General features: G+C 38.6%; 1 protein-coding gene and 1 long non-coding RNA gene across 2 annotated transcripts in view; one reads left to right on the top strand and one right to left on the bottom strand.

Annotated features, from left to right (window-relative positions):
- The window catches only part of nav3 (neuron navigator 3), a 125,730-nt gene that overhangs the window by 33,421 nt on the left and 73,094 nt on the right, over nt 1-19,215 (bottom strand). The window contains 3 exon segments of the mRNA XM_043236579.1: nt 6,060-6,191; nt 7,267-7,635; nt 12,991-13,099. Coding sequence (XP_043092514.1) covers nt 6,060-6,191; nt 7,267-7,635; nt 12,991-13,099 — 610 coding nt within the window.
- On the top strand, nt 16,993-18,797 carry LOC122342624. Its single transcript, XR_006250620.1, has 3 exons — nt 16,993-17,972; nt 18,101-18,165; nt 18,557-18,797. It is a non-coding gene; the product is annotated as an uncharacterized LOC122342624 (long non-coding RNA).

Below are 19,215 nucleotides of genomic sequence, written 5' to 3'. Positions count from 1 at the left end.
AAAGGAGGGGAAAGAAGATAGAGGAAGAATGCAACCCACCTGCTTGGTTGCGAAACACGGGCTGGAGGGAAGAGAGCAACATCTCGCCACTTCTTACAGCTCCACCCCACCCCCCACACCTCACCCCTCCCTGGGCCCATCATGCACTCTGAGAAATGCTTCAGACATCCTCAACCAACTGGGGCGTTGCCAGAAGAGACAGACTCCAATCAAAGTCAGAGTCAGGGTCAAACTTGAAGTTGCGTGCTGGGTAACACAAGGCAAATAATGCACAATGACCTTTATGCGCTAAAACTTTAGGAAATAGAAATAACTCTTATTTATAAATTCTTAATGGTCATGATTAAATAAATGCACACGGGCCATAACGAAATGCATCATTCAAAGTAAAAAAAAAAAAAGCTTAATCAAATCAGTTTGAAAGAAATGACCTTGTGGAGGCAGAGAATGACTATGTCTTTTATGGAATCAGGGACAGTCAAACGTCACTCCGCTGGAATTGAGTGAAAAAAATGCACTTGACTTCTGCATTGCAGAGGAAACCGACAACCAGCCGCCACAAAACACTAAATCCGTGGACCTGAGCTTCTGATACACCGCATTACTTCTGTAAATCGATAGACTGGCACCACTCAGAGATGTAGAAGCTGTAGTTTTTTTGAACCAGACAAACCCACAATCACAGAAGAGGTGATTGTTGATTAGTGACTGTATGACAAAATGTTGAAAGGACAGCTGATAAGACTGTGGTGATTGCGCTTGAACAAATCTGTCTAAATGTCCAGAGGGTATTATTCTTTTCTATCACAGAAGTGCGTGTACCCAATTAGTTTCTGCTGAAGAAAAGGCAGTTTAGAGCCATTTATATTGCACTGCCTTCTTAATCATGAAGGCATGGAATCACAACTATTATATATTACATGTGACTATTACTAAAATAAAAATGAATGAATTACCTGTGAAATATTTACCACACCTCCCAAAATAAAAAAAAATCAGTGAGAAAAATTCTATAATTATAATATATTATATAAATACAGTACAAAAGTACAAAATTAAAATTTATATTACAAGTTAACATATATATATATATATATATATATATATATATATATATATATATATATATACACACCTAAGAGAAGAAAAAAATATACATTTTCACAGTTCTTTTTTTCTTTAATGCTGCTTTGAACTTCAAAAATGGTTATTTATATTAATATTACAGTGAATTAATACTATATTCAAGATAAAACTTCAATTGCTTTTGATTTTTTATGACAAGATTTTATGTCAATGACACTTTACTGTAGAAAGTGAGTCTTCATATTTAGAGGTCTTCTGCACTAAAAAGTTTAAAAACCCATTAAATAATGTAGTAATGTAGGCCGGGTTTTTCTGCCTAGGCACTAATGAAATTTCTTCTTTGTTTATGCGGACAGTGTTTCTGTTTACATCCCCAGGGCAATGATCAATCCAAATGCTCTATTACTTACTGACTTTGAGCAGCGTTTGTCACTAGCAGAGTATCCTGTTAAATCTATTATCTAAACAGATGCACACCGTCTGCAAAAAAGAAATACAAATGCTGTCTATGCAAGCAACTAATGTCTTTAAATCTCAAATTAAAGAGAATTTGAATGAAAGACACATAAAGGACGTAGTAAAATACTAAGACAGCACAATAATTACTCTGCTCTTCTGTAAATGCTTGAAGCTGAAGTTCAAAACAAGAAAATAAGGGCTATTTAGTTACTATTTAACATATCTGGGGGAGTTAGACATTTACATTGACATACCAACAAAGTCTGTATATTGAAAATGAGGATGAATTATGTAGAAAAGTCTCAAGAGAAGAGCAAATGTTATTGACATGAAACCGTTACTATTGAGGAAAGAAACCATGTGGGTTGACCTTAAACTGTCTCGAGTCAGATTCTGGTTGATTTGGTGGACTTTGATGGATGGTCTTGAATGCAAAGAGAAGGAAACACAAACCAGGAGGATGGCAGGGGGTCCCAGTATGGGGAGTCATGGGAAACATGGTCGGATATTGCAAAGTGTTACTAGAGACTTCAAATACAGAGAAAACATACTTCTCAAAAAGAGTTTGACAAGCTACTATCAGCTTTTTCAATTACACTTCATCTAGTTGATGTATTGTTTCTAAATACATTGCAAATTATGCACCATCATGTTTTGACAAAAATTGCTTATTATATATTGTAAAGCACAATAAATAACATTTTGGAGACAAACCAATATAAGTGATATAGATCTACATATTTATGACGGTTTAACAATTATGAGCTGAATTACTGAACTGCTGTTGTTTCGTTTTTTATAAAAAAAGGTTTACGTAATATGTGCATGCACTGTGTACATTTATTAAGTCTATATAAATACGTATAACATATATACAGTATGTGTGTGCATTTTTATATGCATAAATATACACAGTACATACACATGTACTTACACAATTGTGTACATACACAATAACTTATTTTGAATGCAAATAATCACGATTAATCATTTGACAGCACTTATATTATAAATTTGGTCGAAGGGGTTCTAGGGGGCTCACACACACACACACATATGTGGAGCAGGGCAAAAATAGTCATTCGTTTATGAAGCAAGCAAATGAATCTTAATTAGTGAGTGATTTCCTGCACCAAATGAGATAAAACAGTGGCCATCTATAACCTGAAAGAACTCCATGACTCCATTTCAGTGTGATAAATGGAGGTGCAGGAGTTCGAATCATTTTCAGTTTAGAATAATAAATGATCCTGTCAGACTTGTGTATAAAAACACTGAATCAGTCACTTGTCTAATAGGAATCTTTATCAATGACTGTAAAATCACATCACTACAAAATCCTCCCGCTGTTTACCACAGAATAACAAAACCACCGATCATTTTAACATCAGTCCTTCAAACACGCACAAACCCTCATATCTTCGTTCTCTCGTTCGCTCTCACTCCCCGCTCACGAATAAACACGAACCAATCCCCAAAGCTTTCCTTTCAAGTACAAAAATGCCGAGCAAGCTGTCATAAGCAGCCAGCCTCTTTCTCTGAGTCTGAAAGCGAAGGGTTTTACTTATTCATGTCCGTGCGCTGTCGTACGGGTCCTGCTTTCTCAACCTCAGAGCTGCCGCTAGCCATGCCTCATCTATGTTGCATGATGGGAGTATTTATAGCTAAAGTCTTTTAGCCACCATTGGATTAATCTCATGGTAACTGATTTCCAGACATCATCACAATGATGCATGAACGACCTTTTGTCAGACAGACACTCAATTCCCATTCCATTCAGCCTGCGAAGGCTTCAAATGACCTGTTTCATGCAAGTCAACACTTTTGTCTTTTTAATGAATATATTACAGGATTACTAAAAACAACACTGTGAGATTATGGTGCGATTTAATAGCAGCAGCCCACTTTTGCATGTTAGGCCGGATTTCTATGATTGCCATTATGAGGGAGACGTGTTGCTGTTGGCCAGGGCTGCATCGCTGCTTATTCAGCAGTCGGAGTTTTAAAAGGGCAACGGCAGATTGAAATAATCTCATTTTCCCCAGCCTGAAGGTTTCAAACTGAGCTACACGCCACAGCAGGAGAGGGAGGGAGTAAGCTTTGTTTAAATGCCCAAATCTCAGCAGTCACACTCTTTGAGGTACTACACACAGATGGCCGCTCAAAGCATATGACAGCCACAATTACACTGCCACGCATTGCCAATACGCAAACACACTACCGACGGCCTCTTTTATTCAAACGGATGAAAGTTAGCGAGCCTCGAGCATGTTGAGCGATGATATGAGATGCTAACATCAGCTGCATATGTCAACACTTCAGCCTTTGCCTGGATGCTCATGCAGGCAATGCTACTTCGAGTCTGGCTCGCTACATTTCTTGTTGGCTTCACACTGCGCAATGTGCAAAAATAATTTATCTAAAATTTGACAGCATTGTAACAACATATAACATAAACATATAATAATAAATTAATGCAATATGATACATCAGCAGGCGTCTGCTCAAACCCATAATCCTCAGAAACACCACTTATTTAACAATCTTGTTTTTATTCGTTTGCAGTATAATTTAGATTTCTGCAGCAACCAAAACAAAGTAATGGCTTTTGCTGCAGATTATCGGTGGTTTGCAGAGAAGAGTGAGATCCAGACTTGGACCGACATTAAGCAGCGACCGTAATGAGTCCCTCTGGAACCTTCTGCTCTCTCCACCCTATAACATCACATCGCACGGAGAACAGGCGCACAGGGATCATGTTTATCTTGCCAATTAGAGCCAGTAATTGGTCAGGGAGTCAGGGGTCGGTGAAATACTTACCATAAAACACACAGGTACTGACTACTAAACATTCAGTAATCATTCACAGCAGTAAAATAAATGAGCTGCTACTAAAATAAAATGCCAATAAAGTGAAAGCTATCAGGATTGGAGAGAAAGTGAGAGAGAAATTTGCCAATGCCAATCTGAAGTCGAGGGGGCTGTGAGCTGACAGTTTTCCTCAGTCACATCCCCTCTGGACAGGTAGGGTTCATTAGTCTGGGGAGCGAGGTTCAGTCTGGGGACCTTCAGCACAGCTGATGCTTATCCACAGAATGACTGACTATTACTGGAGGCAAGACCAAAATACGATGCCTCCCCGAGGCTCGAGACTCTGCCAGTTTACTGGATTTTAGCTTGTGAAAAACATTTGACACCGGAGGGGAATGGAAACAGCTTGAATGCCAAGAATTCCAGGCGAAGCAGCAGGTAGTCCATGGATGCAACTGTCTAATGCAAACTGTACACCCAAAAATCGAAAACGTCATCATTGCATCACGCAATTTTGCTGATTATGATCAGGGTTATTATAGGTAACTAAAACTAAAAATGCTAATGAAACAAAAAAAGATAAAAAATAAAATAATTAATTTATAAAAACGTTGGTAATATTTCTCTATTTGATTTATTTATTAAATAATAATAATAATAATAAAATAGACAAAAAGGGACAAAAACACACAACAAAAACCTCAACAAAAAAATACATATGCATATAAAAAAAATCTCAATTATACTAAATGGTTATGATTATTATTTTAAAACTAAACAGTTTACAATTAACAATCATACTGCTAATAGCTGATTATAACTATTATGAATGAATGGACATAAAATATCCTTTGCTTGACTGCTATAAAAAAGTAAATAATATCATTTCATTTAGTTCTCAGAATAACATCTGCGCAACCCTAAATGTCTTGTAAACACTGTAATTTGGTCATTAACAGATGTTGATATATAATCAAGCTGTCCAAATAAGCTTTTAAGTGGACCAGACGTTATGCTGACTGCATCAATTAAGTGAAATTAACCAACAGGTGATTCCTGTCAAAATATGCTTTGCATTTTAGTCTCACGAAACAAAGATTTGTTTACGTACAGATACAGAAAAGATGTTCTCAACTCCTAGTTTGACAGCAGACAAGATACAGGTTTAGATGTGACTGACAGGCCGTTATGATACTGTCTGGACCTCATCAGTTACATTCACTCCCAGTCATTAATCTCTGCTCTCAAACAGCACAGACAAAGACAGGAAGCAACTCATTGATCACAGAAAGGTGATATCAGGTCCATCAAATGCTGAATGCCATTCATCACCTGATCTGAACTCTGTTAAAGTCTTCAAAGAGCTCACAAAATGGTGTTACATTCATATAAATCACTCAGATGAGAGTTTCTGCTAAAACATTTATGGGTCCTATTATCGAATGACACAGTGAAGGAGACCAGCAATGTAATGAACTTCATTTCTTAAACATTTTGCCAACGTACCACAGTGTCACACATTTTTACTTCCTTAAATGAGCTTTCCTCTCAACACGTCAGTTGTTTCATAGACCCTCAGAGACCTTAAATGTGTGAAAATTCACTAACTCTACGGCTTAATAACACAGAACTGCTTGCATTCTACATTATGAATGTATATATTTAGAATATTGCAGGTGTCCACAATCAAAACAAAGTCTTACCTGTCTTCCCCTTGCATCTCTTTAACCCCTTTTTGAACGACCTCTCGGGCAGGTGGCATCTCGGGTGGACGTCCAACATTTCGAGAGTAAAGGTCGACGTTCCGTGAGTAAAGACCTCCGTCTGTGTGGTAACTAAACAACAACAAATTAGTGAACTATTATATGAGAGCATTTTTCGTGGGGTATATAAGTGAGGTTAAATATTTTGGGGAAAACAAACAGCTCTTTTACTCAACTTTGTTTTCAGATTTGACAGTGTTTTTTCAGTGTGGGGAAAGATATTGGTTGTTGCATGTTTTATTTGAGAGCTGTGACTAAATATTCAGTAAAAGAATACTTCAATTTCTGCCTGTTTCTCACAGAAACTTATAGTCGGATTAAAACCAAATACTGCGAATGAGCTTAATTGACTATTTATTTATTTAAATTTAAATAATAATTGTAATAAATTATATTATTATGTATTAATTCATCTGTTTATTTATTTATGGATTTATTTATTTATACATTTTCTTTCGTAATGTAATATATTTAAAATATTTGTTCAGAACAACAACCAAATATTAATATTAAAAAAGGAAAAAAATTTAAATCAACATTTTTTACTAAATCAACACTGCTTTGTGTGTATATGGAGCATTGCACATATTTTTTTAACTGCTCCTAGGTGTGAATCAGTGAGTTATAATCATGTCACAGATGAGAGAGCACCAAAAACATTAACGTACTGATAATTAGCATCATGCTGTTTTAGGCTGATGTACTGCCTGCAGGAGCTGTATTGTGTTTAGCATTCCCAAATCCATCACTTTCATGCAAGTTTCTTCAGGTTCAAGTATCAATATTCTGTTTCCTGCATGAGTCAGTCTTTTACAGACTTCATTTCTAGAGTTATTTTTCTTTCTCTCTCTATTCATCAGCACAGAGACAGCAAGGGCAGAAGCAATAGCGCATCGCGCAGTGATGTATACGTGACCCTGAGCTATTCCTCCAAACAGAGACATATGACGGTGTTTCTCACCCACATAAGGATACTGGGAGACAGCTGTAACTGCTTCTCTGCTCTGATGGAATACGTTTCAAACAGCCTTTCCTTTGTGAACATCGCATACGGCAACAGAAAAAAGCGATTGATGGTTCGACCGACCTGATCAAACGAAGGCCCTGTTTGTTTCTTAACATGGTTACTAATTTCATAGTTTCTTACCCACTGATATCATCTGTGTGTACGTTCTTGGCGAGTATGTCACCATCGCTCCCGTATCCGGTCACATCCACCTCTGGCCCTGCCTCTGAAATCCCGCCCTTCTCTCCCGGCTCAGACCCTCGAACCCCTGAGGCGGCCGATCTCCTCAGGGGGGCAGTGTATAACAACCTGGAGGGGTCACCATAGCGACCAGTGGTGCTGGCACTGGATCTTGGAGGAGCGTAGCTAGGAGCATCGCCGGCTTGAAGACGGGGACTCGACGCTTGACCGAGACGCCAAGACATTGGGGAAGAGCGGCTTGAGAGGGCGGGGAGACCACGACCGTTCACTTCTGTAGTTACAGTGGTGTCGAATGTTGTCTCAAGGGTGCTACAAAGGAGAGATTAGAAGAGAGAATTTTGGGACTGCAGGCGGATTTGGGTAATTAGATCAATATCCTGTTTCTGCAAGACGCTGACTTGCCACTTAAACGCATAAATATCCAGCACCTGTGCCAAGGTGAGGAGCTTGCTTGATGGTTTGAGGACCAATCTGAACCCCGCACCGCAGCACTGTTTCTAAAGTAAAGCTTAGAGTTTGAAAAACCCAACAAGTGACTTGGATATTTGCGCTGACTATGTTGAACACACAAATATGATTGACCATTGAGCTCCTTTGCTGCAAAACAATTGTGTCATCACTGTTCCAAAGTTTGTGGCCGGTGAGACTTCTTTAATTTGCTCTTGAAAGAAGTCTCTTATGTTTACGATCCTCAAAACATCATTCTAATATGCTGTTTTAAAACATATTTCACTAGATAGCCCCGTTGCGTAACGGGCGTCCCGAGTTCAAGCCTCCCTCCAATTTCTATCCCACTGTCTAAATACTGTCCTATCACAAAAAATGTAATCAAATAAAACTTTCAAAATCATAACTACAACCTTAATTTTAACTGATACATACAGCCGTGTGCTTATAAGATCCTGCCCACATCAGATCCTTGATATGTCTATATTAGACAGCGTCTCTCTCCACAGCAGGTCTTCTATCTGTAGGTTGTGAGTGTTCAGCGTGGTGTGAAGGACCCAGCTGAAGCAGAAAGATTGCCAATGTGGCTGTGTTTTATTGCTGCTCTCCATAAAATGGAAGGTATTCTCATCGTGTCATGTCTAATCCAATTCAATTTAGCAGCAGCCCATCAACAAGCACGTTAGCACGGGCGCAACAGTTTGACCTCCTGACCTCTGTTAAGTGCTCCGTCCATGTCTCTGATTGCGTGACGATCGATGTGTGAACGGATGTGTGCAAAGGCCTCTCCACACATCACAAGCTTGTTGATGCGGGAGCGTGCGAAAACAGCATATGGACAGATGCTCAAATGCAGATCTTGACACACCCATCATGCAAGAAGACTGTCCTGCAACAGCTCTCTCTAGTGGTCAGACAGTCACATTACAGAGACGCTTTCCATTTCTAGCGTACATTTATATAATGATAGAATATATGTAAACATTAAGCGTCATTTATGAGTGTAAAATAGTCTGTTTAAACAATCTTTGCAAGCAACAAATCCACAGTAATGGGACAGTCAGCTACTTGCACGAGAGAAAACAGCAGGGGGTCAAAAATGAGTGTCACTTAACAAATAAGTCATCAGCACAAGGCGATGTTGTCATGACTACAACGCCGGTATATTAATATCCCCACCATCAAAGTCCATTCAGAATGAATCTCATTAGTGGTTAGCTAGCATGTAAGCCGGTTAACAAGGTCCTATGAAAGAGATACACTTTCAAATACTGTGAAAAAGCGAGCTGCTGTAGATGTGTATTGTATTGAAGTATCCAAAGGTCTCATTTACAGAAACAGCTTTCGTGCTTATTGTTATTCCGCTGTGCTTGGTATATTTGAAAGGGTGGCCGCCAGCGCTTAAGTGTGGTTATCAAAGCATGTTCTGTTTGTGTGTGGATGCTCTTGTTATGAAATACACCAGAGACTTGTGACTCAGCAGCAATGGAGGATGGATAGCAAGCCAGGGACGGTCACAAACATGGCTGACCAGTGTTTTTGTATAGATAGGGCATGTGAGCAGTAATATTGAATTTTGCAGTCTGAACACAGCACAGCTGGTTCATGCAGTTGAGGATATTTATTAAAATAGTGCCGGTATGTGGACAAGAGAAACAAAAATGAGAAGCATGAGAAGCAAAGATACAAGCAAAAAAATAAGAAAAGGGGCTTTAGCAGGGTACACTGTAAAATACAGATTACAGAAGTATGTTTTAGCAAAATACCATAACGTTAAAAGTATTTCAAATTTCATGTTTAATTCAATGTGTTACTTGCTGTAGCTATTTCTGGATTTTTAACTGTAAAGTAAGAACTGACAAATGTTTCAAAGTAAATCCTAAATCCTACAAGTAAATCTTTTTATTTTATTTTATCCAGTACAGCCAAAAATGGATTAGATGCATTCATACAGGAAGGAAAGCAAGGATAAATAATAAAAATCTATTTCTGAAGTAAAGTCATTTCAGTAACTAAAATTAATATGAAAAAGAATTAGATTAAATAAAAAAGACAATCATTGCTTTGGAAAATGAAATAAATGTTAAATAAACATAAAACAAATTAAAATAATAATAAAGTTTAAAATATTAAATATTAACACAAATATAAAAAATTATAAAATGAAGTAATAGAAAAGCACAAATGAAAATATAATTAAAAACATTTAGAAAACTATAAATTGATTCATACAGTTCAACATATTTTAAAATAAATGCTTTCGAAAACACTATTAATTGTTGGTTAATCACAGCTAATAACCAATGTTAATAAACGGAAATGTCTTTTGCAGCATTTTTTAAACTTCAACCTGTGGGAATTTGATTTAGATGCAAAAATTTGGTCAGGTTTAAAGCCATCTGGTCACCCAGCATTTTCTAAAAGTGGCTCCGGAAATGTGTAATGCGAGCATCCCTGCAGTATGCTATTATGTGCTATTCCCGATAGTGTTGAACAAGGAACCCAGGCCAGCTAAGAAACAATGACTTTCTTTTCTGTCTTTAAATTAAAGTCAACAAGAAGTGTATGAGCTGGGGTTTATGGCTCGCTAAGAACATAAATCATGTATCTGGACTTAGTTAATGTCACTGGATGCAGATTTGGGCGGGTTGCTCTGTCTAATCTATCGATCTGCCGAATCCCCCTCTGGCCCAGTCACCAGCGTTTATCTCCCTCTCTGATGTCACTCCTCATGACAGCTGACAGTTCCACTATATATATTCCTGATGTCTCATCTTCTCGACAACCCCCGTCTCTTAGCAACATGCTAGTGCTATTGGGAAAGGGTAAGACTGCAGCATTTTTATGAATCCTCTGCCATCCCTTGAGCGGACGACCAGAAATCCAATGGCCTTAAGAAAAGGGAACACAATTACAGAAGCCACCGGTGGGAAAAGAGCTAGAGCTTTTTTCAGCTTCCTATTAGATGAATGGGATCCTGTGGGATTCTATCAGACAGAGAGGCACTGATCAACAACATATTAATCAATTATCTCTTAACGTTGGTTTGAAATCTTCAATAACCATTTCTTCAACGTACAATATCGTTGATGCTGAAAGACGAGACTAAAATGTATTTTTTTATTCAAAATTTTGCAAAAATTATTTAGAATGCATATATTACACAAGCTTTCATGTGTGTGGTGGCCAGATATCAGGAGTTTCCCCAAATCAGGGCTTCTCTGTTAAATAGATATATTTTACGCCTGGTGTTTTGCTTAATTTTTTGCACGCACTCACTCAAAATCATCTTTAACTATTATACAGTATGACCAAAACTGACGAAGCCTTTTTATTGACTAAAACTAGATGAAAATGCTCAGACATTTAGTAGACATAAGCTTGACTTAAAAATGAGACAAGGGTGACTAAATATGATAACTAAAACGTACATCAAGAATAAGACTAAGTCTAATTTAAAAGACTAAAGTCCAGATTTACTATCATCTTGTGCAAACACAAACCCTCAGTTGCTGTTAAAAACTACTACAGGACTAAAAACTAAAAACTACAGTATTTACTATAGAAATGCCGTGGGAAATTAGCGCTGAACAATTATTTCTGTGACTCGCCTTACTAATATTTACTAGGATTTGCGCTAGTCAATTCACTGGTATTTGCAGCGTTATTTAATAATATAAAGCAAAAAGTCTTGAAATGAGACGTTGCGTCTGTGTTCTCTGCACCTGTGTAAATCGCCCACAGGGTGTTCATCTGCACTTTTATGGAATTGCGTTCTAACACTAATTTGCCCTGTTTTGTAAATCTGGCCCTAAGATTAAGACAAAATGAAAAAATTAACAAATTAAAAATTAACACTGATGTAAGCTGCCTATATAGTAACAAAATAGTTTTCAATAGAGTCAACAATTGATTCTCTTGAGGGATTTTTATTTTCTTCTAAATGCTGTCTTGACCTTGAAGAAGAATTTTTTTCATCAATCAATATTTAAAGCTCAGAGAATCTTCAAAACACGAACACAGCCTCAGATCAATAGAGCTTTGTGGCGTTTCCAACACAGCGGTGAATAGATGCGCAGAAGCTTCTGAAAGAACACTTACATTCTATACTCTTTCAGAATATATATCATATGGTATGTTTGGAGATGAATGGAAGTCAATTTGAAAAGCTCCTGCGAGACTCCACCGTACGTATGATGGAATCCACCTAGTGGGCCAATGTTTCAGGAAACCACACTTCAACTTCCTGACAACCAACCGGTGTCACAAAGGTGAAAAATTGAGCTCTCCTTACAATTAAAAGAGCCCTGGCTGGATCACTATCTTCTTTCCATCTGTTGTATGTTATAAAACATATTCTAGTGAATTACTCTATTTAGTTTGTCACTGTGAAGAATAGCTTTTCCTTATCTTCATTCATTTCGAGCACAGCCTGACAGCCGTGTGTCAACAATATATATCTGACCATTATGAACTCCAAGGGTTGGAGTTTTTTGATTCATGGGCTCTTTACTGGTTAGCTTTACGGCGAGGGAGGGTGAGGAAGTGTCTAACACCTTTTTGGCTCCTTTGAGAAGCAATGTGCTATGAAAAAACCCCAAAAAGGCCAAGCATTGATTTCCAAAGAAGATGCTCCCCGTGAGGGAAAGAGAGAGAGAGAGAGGGCCAACACCATCTGTCATGTCAGAGCGCTGCCTCTGAACCACTTTCCTGTGAAATTACGTTCACATTGTGAGTGAGATAAAGAGAGAGGTGCTGAAATAGGCTGGACGAATGTGGTTACGCTTATGTATTTTCTGCAGTAATTGGGTGTTTGGGAATTTGGGTTTTAATAAATGATTAACTCCACAAAAATGAGAGCATTTTTCATTTCGCAATGAGATTGGTGAGAGTCTTTTGTTAGCAAAGATGTTGGCACAACGGGGGTTTGCATTGTTTATGAGTGCCAAACTGAGCTTTGTCTTTAAAGAAATTAAATTGGCAAAAGAGACCCAATTTTTGGAAAGTGCAGCTGTCACTGTTTTGGAGCTAATGAACTTTCTTTTCATGATGTCTTACTCAAATGCTATATATATCTTCGCGGATAAGGCAATCCCAGAACGCACTGCGACAACTTTTCGCGAAAAGCTTTGGATTAAGATTGTGCTAGTTCATTACCTTCACAATCTACATTTTGAGCAAAACCACTGTTTTTGCACTATTTGACCAAACACTCACCTGTGGCTAATCTGCGTCCCGCGTAAACTAGACATGGTTTCTTCAAGATTCTGTCTCAAGTCAGCGATGTTCTTCACTGTACGCATCCGTCTAGTTTCTGGATCCTCCCCTGGTGGATAGAAAGAAGAAAACATTGGTTACTGACCCTGTTACAGGCACCGAGTCACTTGCTAGTAAATAGTCTGGAAGGCAGAACGGACTCGGCATATGAACCAGTCAAACATGCTGCGGCCAGCGGTTAGTGAGCGGAGGCTGTCTACTCTTGCATGTCAACTCAGATGCTGAAGTTACAGCTTGCTGTGCAGCTGATGGGATAAAGGGACAGATTTCACGGTCATCACTTTTCCGCAAAGCATGGAGTAATCCGTGCGCTATGACACCGCTTCTTAACCCCTAAGCCTGGCTCAAAGTTTGGCTGGGGCACGATTTGCTTATAAAGCAGAAATATGTCAAATTTAAACAGGCTTAAACAGTCCTTTTACTTCATTTGTTTTAATACTTGTTTTATGAGCAAAAGTGGATTTATCTCTGTGATATAAATTATTTGGATCTGTTCACACATTAAAGATTATTAGATAGATATCATATTAAAGATAATTTAGTAATTCTTTTCTGCAGGTTACAGCATTATTGTTAGTGATTAATGAGTCATTCGCTCAACTGATTTATTTAAAATCGGCAAAGTAGACTCCAGAAATGCTGCTTACATGCTGTTTCCTTACAAATAAGAATGAAGTATACCTATGTTATCGATCTATTCTTTTCTCCATTCTCTATTATTTAATAAAATAAATAAATATAATAAGTAAATTAACTAATAACACATAGCAAAACACCCTTACAAAGCCAGAAAAAGACAGCGAAGGCAGGAATCTTCATTTAAATATGATTTTTTGCTTGAAAGAATTGTTCAGGCTCTGGATCTGCAGAGGTTCAGTTAAGTGCTTCTTTTCCACTGCATTAAACTCATTGAACAAAGACACTCAGAGAGACACTCATACAGGCTGATGATGGCAGTAGGAGGTCTAACAGCTCCCGCATCCCATCAGAGACCTGATTCTTGATCCAATGACGTCTGGCACTAATGAACACCTCCTGACTGTAAAATACAATGCCAATTGCATATGATGTAAAACACTAATTAAGAGAAAAAAATTGTATATATGTGCACTGATCTTGATTATGATTATGCTGCAGTGAAATTGTTATACAGTACATCAGAACATAATTACTTTCACAACATTAATTTCACTATTCATTTGTGACCTTACATTTTTTAGAAGTCTTTAGTAAAGAGGTGATTCCCATGTGAGACATGATGGATCGCATTAAAATTTACACCCACAACTATTTCTAACAGCACTTCTCACTTGTCAAACACCTCAAGGTCAAAGCTTATTTTTCTCTTGTGTAAACGCCACCCCATATTGTGTGTTAGCACATCTGTGCTGCTGCTGAAAGAGCTGGACACGCTCCTATAGACAGATAAACAGTCAAATCAGTCTGTTTTCTGGAAGACAAACTGACAAACAGAAGCAATCATGCAAGTCAGCCTGACTTAAGCCACCTGTAAGATCCGTCTGAGATGGTAGATGATTGATTGAGTGCAAGAATGTCATGAATAACCACCAATCCTAGACCAGAATGAAAGGCAAAAAGTTGGTCCTGAAGCTGTTTTATATTCCTTTCAGAAGCACCGGGTGCATTATTATAGTCAAAATGCTTTTAAATTGCTAAACATCAATTTAAAAAAGCAAAGTTCATGGTCTAAAGCGCTGTGAGATATGTATGTTTTTATAAGTACTATACATAGAGCACTTTGTACAAAATTGCAGTCCTCACAGCAGACGATTTCATTTATTACAAAATAAGAATGTAGTTTCTCTAAAATGGCAATTTCAGCTACCAGGCTAAAATTCTTATTTTTAAAAATCCATCCTTTTTAAAGCACACTGCATCAAATATTAAAGCTAAAATGAAAATAAATAAATAAAAAAACACTCAACCATACTAATTTGAAAAATGACCGTCCTGATTTCTACAGCACAAAAATGCATGACCATGTGAATGTGTCAGACTCTTTTTTACCTAGAAGGCTTTGTTTTATGGGATTGTAATGGACCATTCGGCCAAAGTGTGTAAGGCAAAAAAAGTAATTTCTCTCCCCTGCACCTCACATATAGAGCTACAGGGCCATTTCAAACCCACACACACATAGCAGGTGCATGGCTATTCTCACTGCATGTGAATGCTGGATAACAACAAACCATATAAGAACTTCTGACTCAGATATGTGATGATCAAGAGGGCTCTGGGTGGCATAATGTGCACTTGTTGCCCTCTGGGTGAGCAGACACATTTCTGCAAGCACCACTTGAGCCTGTCAGCAGCAAAGGAGGGCGTGAGGACACACCGCTGGCTCTGTCTGATCAGATGGTAGCTGAGAGTTTGCACTGATTTAACCTCATTGTGGCAGAGTGAAAGCTAACCTCAGAGTCTACAGCTTCAGACCAGAATCGGATGCATTGTGAGGTTTGGATTTTGCATAATTCAGAGCAAATGGAGATGCAAATGTGTGACACAGCAGGTTTGTGTGCCCTCATTGCAAAAGAGCTTATCCATTTACATATAGTGTTAATGGTACAGTAGCAAAAACCTGCTTAATTCTCAGTGTCAGAGAGAGCTTGGAAAATAAAAATCTTGAACCTTGAACTCAGAAACCTTGACTAATATTAAAAGTTGACTTTAAAGAAAAAAATATTAATTTGACTGCCACAATGCTAGTGTGTACTAATTGGTGGATGAGGTGTTGCTGTAGAGTTACTCAGGTTGCATAATAGCACATTTTTACTCAAAAAGCTGCATGATTAATCTCTATAGAAAAAATTCTGTGCATAATGACATTCTGGAGTTTTGCAAAGGGGTCATGTGATGCAATGTGTTACGAGCTTCCAAAATGAGTTTTTTTCCACATACTGTACATTAATGGTGCTCCTCTCTGCCCTGACTTTCTGAAACGCGTTGAATTAAACAAAGCTCATTCTTCTGAAAAGTGTAGCAAGCTCTGATTGACAAGTCATCGATAATGTTACACCCCTAATCATATTTGCAATTTCAGCTTCCATGGTGGTAGCGGCAACAATACTACAGAGAGAATTATTATGCCTTGTTTCTTTGTACATACACTTGGGCAGATTTATGCAAATCTTCCCACTCAGTGACATAGATATGTGGATGATTATTTTAAAGAAGCAAGGATGAATCGCAATGTTTAGGATGAATACCTCTTTTGGTTTGAAATGTAATTTTTTTCGACTATACAGATCTTAAATGCAACTTGCAACACTGAAAAGACAAAGGAAAACCTGAAATCGTGTCTTATGACCTCTTTAAGTATAGAGATAGAGAACTGTATAGAAAGTAGTCAAAACTGAGAGTTTAGCCAAAACTTTACTGATAATACTTTGAAGCATTTTCGGGCAGTGATTTTCACTGAAGCGCAGAATTTCTCCCAAACATTTGTAAAGACATGAGGGTCTCATTTTGAGACAAAATATACATTTTTAGATGAACTGTTGCCTTTGTCAACACAAAAGCTGTGCGAAAGAATACTGCTGTAAGACTGAACTACAGGGAACTGAATTACTTCAATTAGATGAGGTGTTGGGCTTGTGAACAAACAGCCCCGTGGTTGATGGTTAACACTACATGGACTAGGAATAAAAGCATGGATCACACCGACGGGAGGGTAAATAGAGCTATTGATCAGTGCAGCAGACAGCATGGCAGCACTTCAATAGCCAGCAGGTGAAACTGGCTTCTAAATGTTCTCCTATAGTACATTCAGAGAACCATAATTCAACCAGACACCTCCCAGAACCATTTCTAATGCAGTTACGACCAAGAGTTCAAGGATAAAACTGACAGTTACAACAGTGACAGCTTACAATATGTTTCTGATGAGTTTAAGCAACTCGCTTTGCGGCATTGCACTTACTGCGTGTCTGTGGGTTCAAAACCTGCTCCAGGTCTCCTAACATAGTGAGTATAACTTCTTTATCCAGCTGTGCCTTCTCCTCCCTGGCACTCTCAAGCTCCCAGTCTCCTTCGGTGCCCTGGTTCGGACCTGCCCGAGGGTCCTCATCCGTTTTACGACAGCTGCCCGCTTTCTCCACCACTATCTCAGGCCGCTGGTGCTGATGCGCAGGAGCCATCCGGCTGGACTTTCGACCCCAGGGCACAGGAATAAGGGAGTGTTCAGATTGGGAAAGCACCTTGGTGAGGGACAGCGAGAGCGAGCGAGCTCGGGTGCCGCTGTCCGGATGTCTACGGGAGCTACCTCGGCCATGCTGGGGCGAGGATGACGAAGACGATGTCCCGGAGGCTGTCGAAGGTGGACAAGGTGGTTCGTCCAGCTCGAAGGCATAAACCCTCTGTTCACCATCGCTAAGCAGCACGAGATTGCCGAGAGAACGTTGCTTGCGGAGGTTTAAGTTGTCCGGGAGAGGCTGCGGTGACTTGCGAGGCGGGCTGCCGCCCTGGAACACGGAAAACTCGGCTCCTCGCTTCATATTTTCACACGGTCTTTACACTTTCTCTTCCTTGCCTTGAAGTTAGTTCCTCCTCACATGATCTGCGAGCCTCAGGTGGCTGCTGGCATACACGCTCAGTCGCAAAGCTGCCCCTTGCACCGGGGAGCTTCAAATATCATCCTGCCCACACACACACTTGCTCAGCGCAGCCAATAACCAGCATCCAGGTGCATACTCCTCCTGTCTTCCTCTTCTCTCACTTCTTTCCTTCAATGCAGCACGGAGGCTCATAGAGAGCAGATCTGCACCAGATTACGGTGAAATCGTGATACGCGTCCTTCACGGCATCTCTTTTCTCTTTCGGCGAGCGGAGACTCTTCACACTCTCTGTCTATTAATTACCGACTGGAGCGTGCGCATGTGGTTCGCTCCAAGGGACAGCAGGAGAGAGTGAGTGTGTGCGTGTGTGTGCTCTCTCAGACACAAGCTCAAGGTCCGCCTGCTCCTTTTAACATGCTGTGAGCTGCTTCATTCTCCTTATCCATCTCCCTCTTTCTTCTCTCCGTTTCTCTTTGCAGCAATGATGGCTTGTTTCCTGTTGCTGTTAGCTACCGATTCGGCACACACCTTTGCAGCAAAACATGTGAGTGCATGTGTGTATGTGTGTTGTGGGAATAACATAAGACAAAACTGGCTTGTAACACTATGATTTCTCCTTAGACTTTCTTTATAATGAAGAAGGTTGTTCAGATACATTTGCTTCATAATCATTAACTAGCAGGGAAATTATACAAAAAAAAACAAAGTAATATAATTTTATTTAATATAATACTTTAAAATAAATACTGTAACAAACTATGTAAAATTTATTCAAATTAATATATTGTGCTAAAACAGGTAAAAATGTCTATATCTTGACATTATATTATATTATAATTAATTTTGGCATTTATAGTCTCCCGACAAGCTATTAACAAATTACTTGCCTAATATTTCTTAATTAACCATTTTTTTTTCTTTTTTCTTTTTTTCAGCACTCAATTAATTGGGTACAATACAGAAGATTACCCAAATCAGACTCCAGAGAATTCAGCAAATACATGTCATAATCATCTTTTTTCTTTTGCCATAAGCTTCAGCAACACCTCCAACCAATCAGCCAACTAAAAACAGAGCAGGTGCATGCAGAGATTTTGCTTTTGTACTTACATCGAGTAGAGCACATTTTACAACCGGGCGGAACCCACAGTGCAGGAAGTGAGTTCTGAGGTTAACATCTAAAAGTAGTAGATGTGAGGGTTTCCCTGACAGCATCACTAACCAAACCACGGCATTTTCAACATAAGCAGATGTAGAAAAAAGCCTGCAGACATGCTTTCTAAGATGAAAAATGATTTTTCTGTGATGTTCCAGTTTCGCAGGAAAGAAAGACTTCCTGTTTAAAATAAGGATAAACTTTTAAGATAATAAAGCTTTATTTAAATTCACTTCAAAGTTGCAGTTAATACTTTCTACGCATATCATTTTTGATTGCTTATATCAAACATGCAACAGCCTAATGCCTATATTAGCTGTTAATAAAAACTCACTAAATATTTAAATTCTACATGCATCATTTAGAATTTGCATTTATTTTCTTCATTTGTTTTCAACAGTCCCAAAACTCTCTAAAAGCAGTGCAACACATAAAACA

Source organism: Puntigrus tetrazona, chromosome 4, assembly GCF_018831695.1.
Source record: "Puntigrus tetrazona isolate hp1 chromosome 4, ASM1883169v1, whole genome shotgun sequence".
NCBI lineage: Eukaryota > Metazoa > Chordata > Actinopteri > Cypriniformes > Cyprinidae > Puntigrus > Puntigrus tetrazona.
This window is presented reverse-complemented; position numbering and strand designations above follow the sequence as displayed.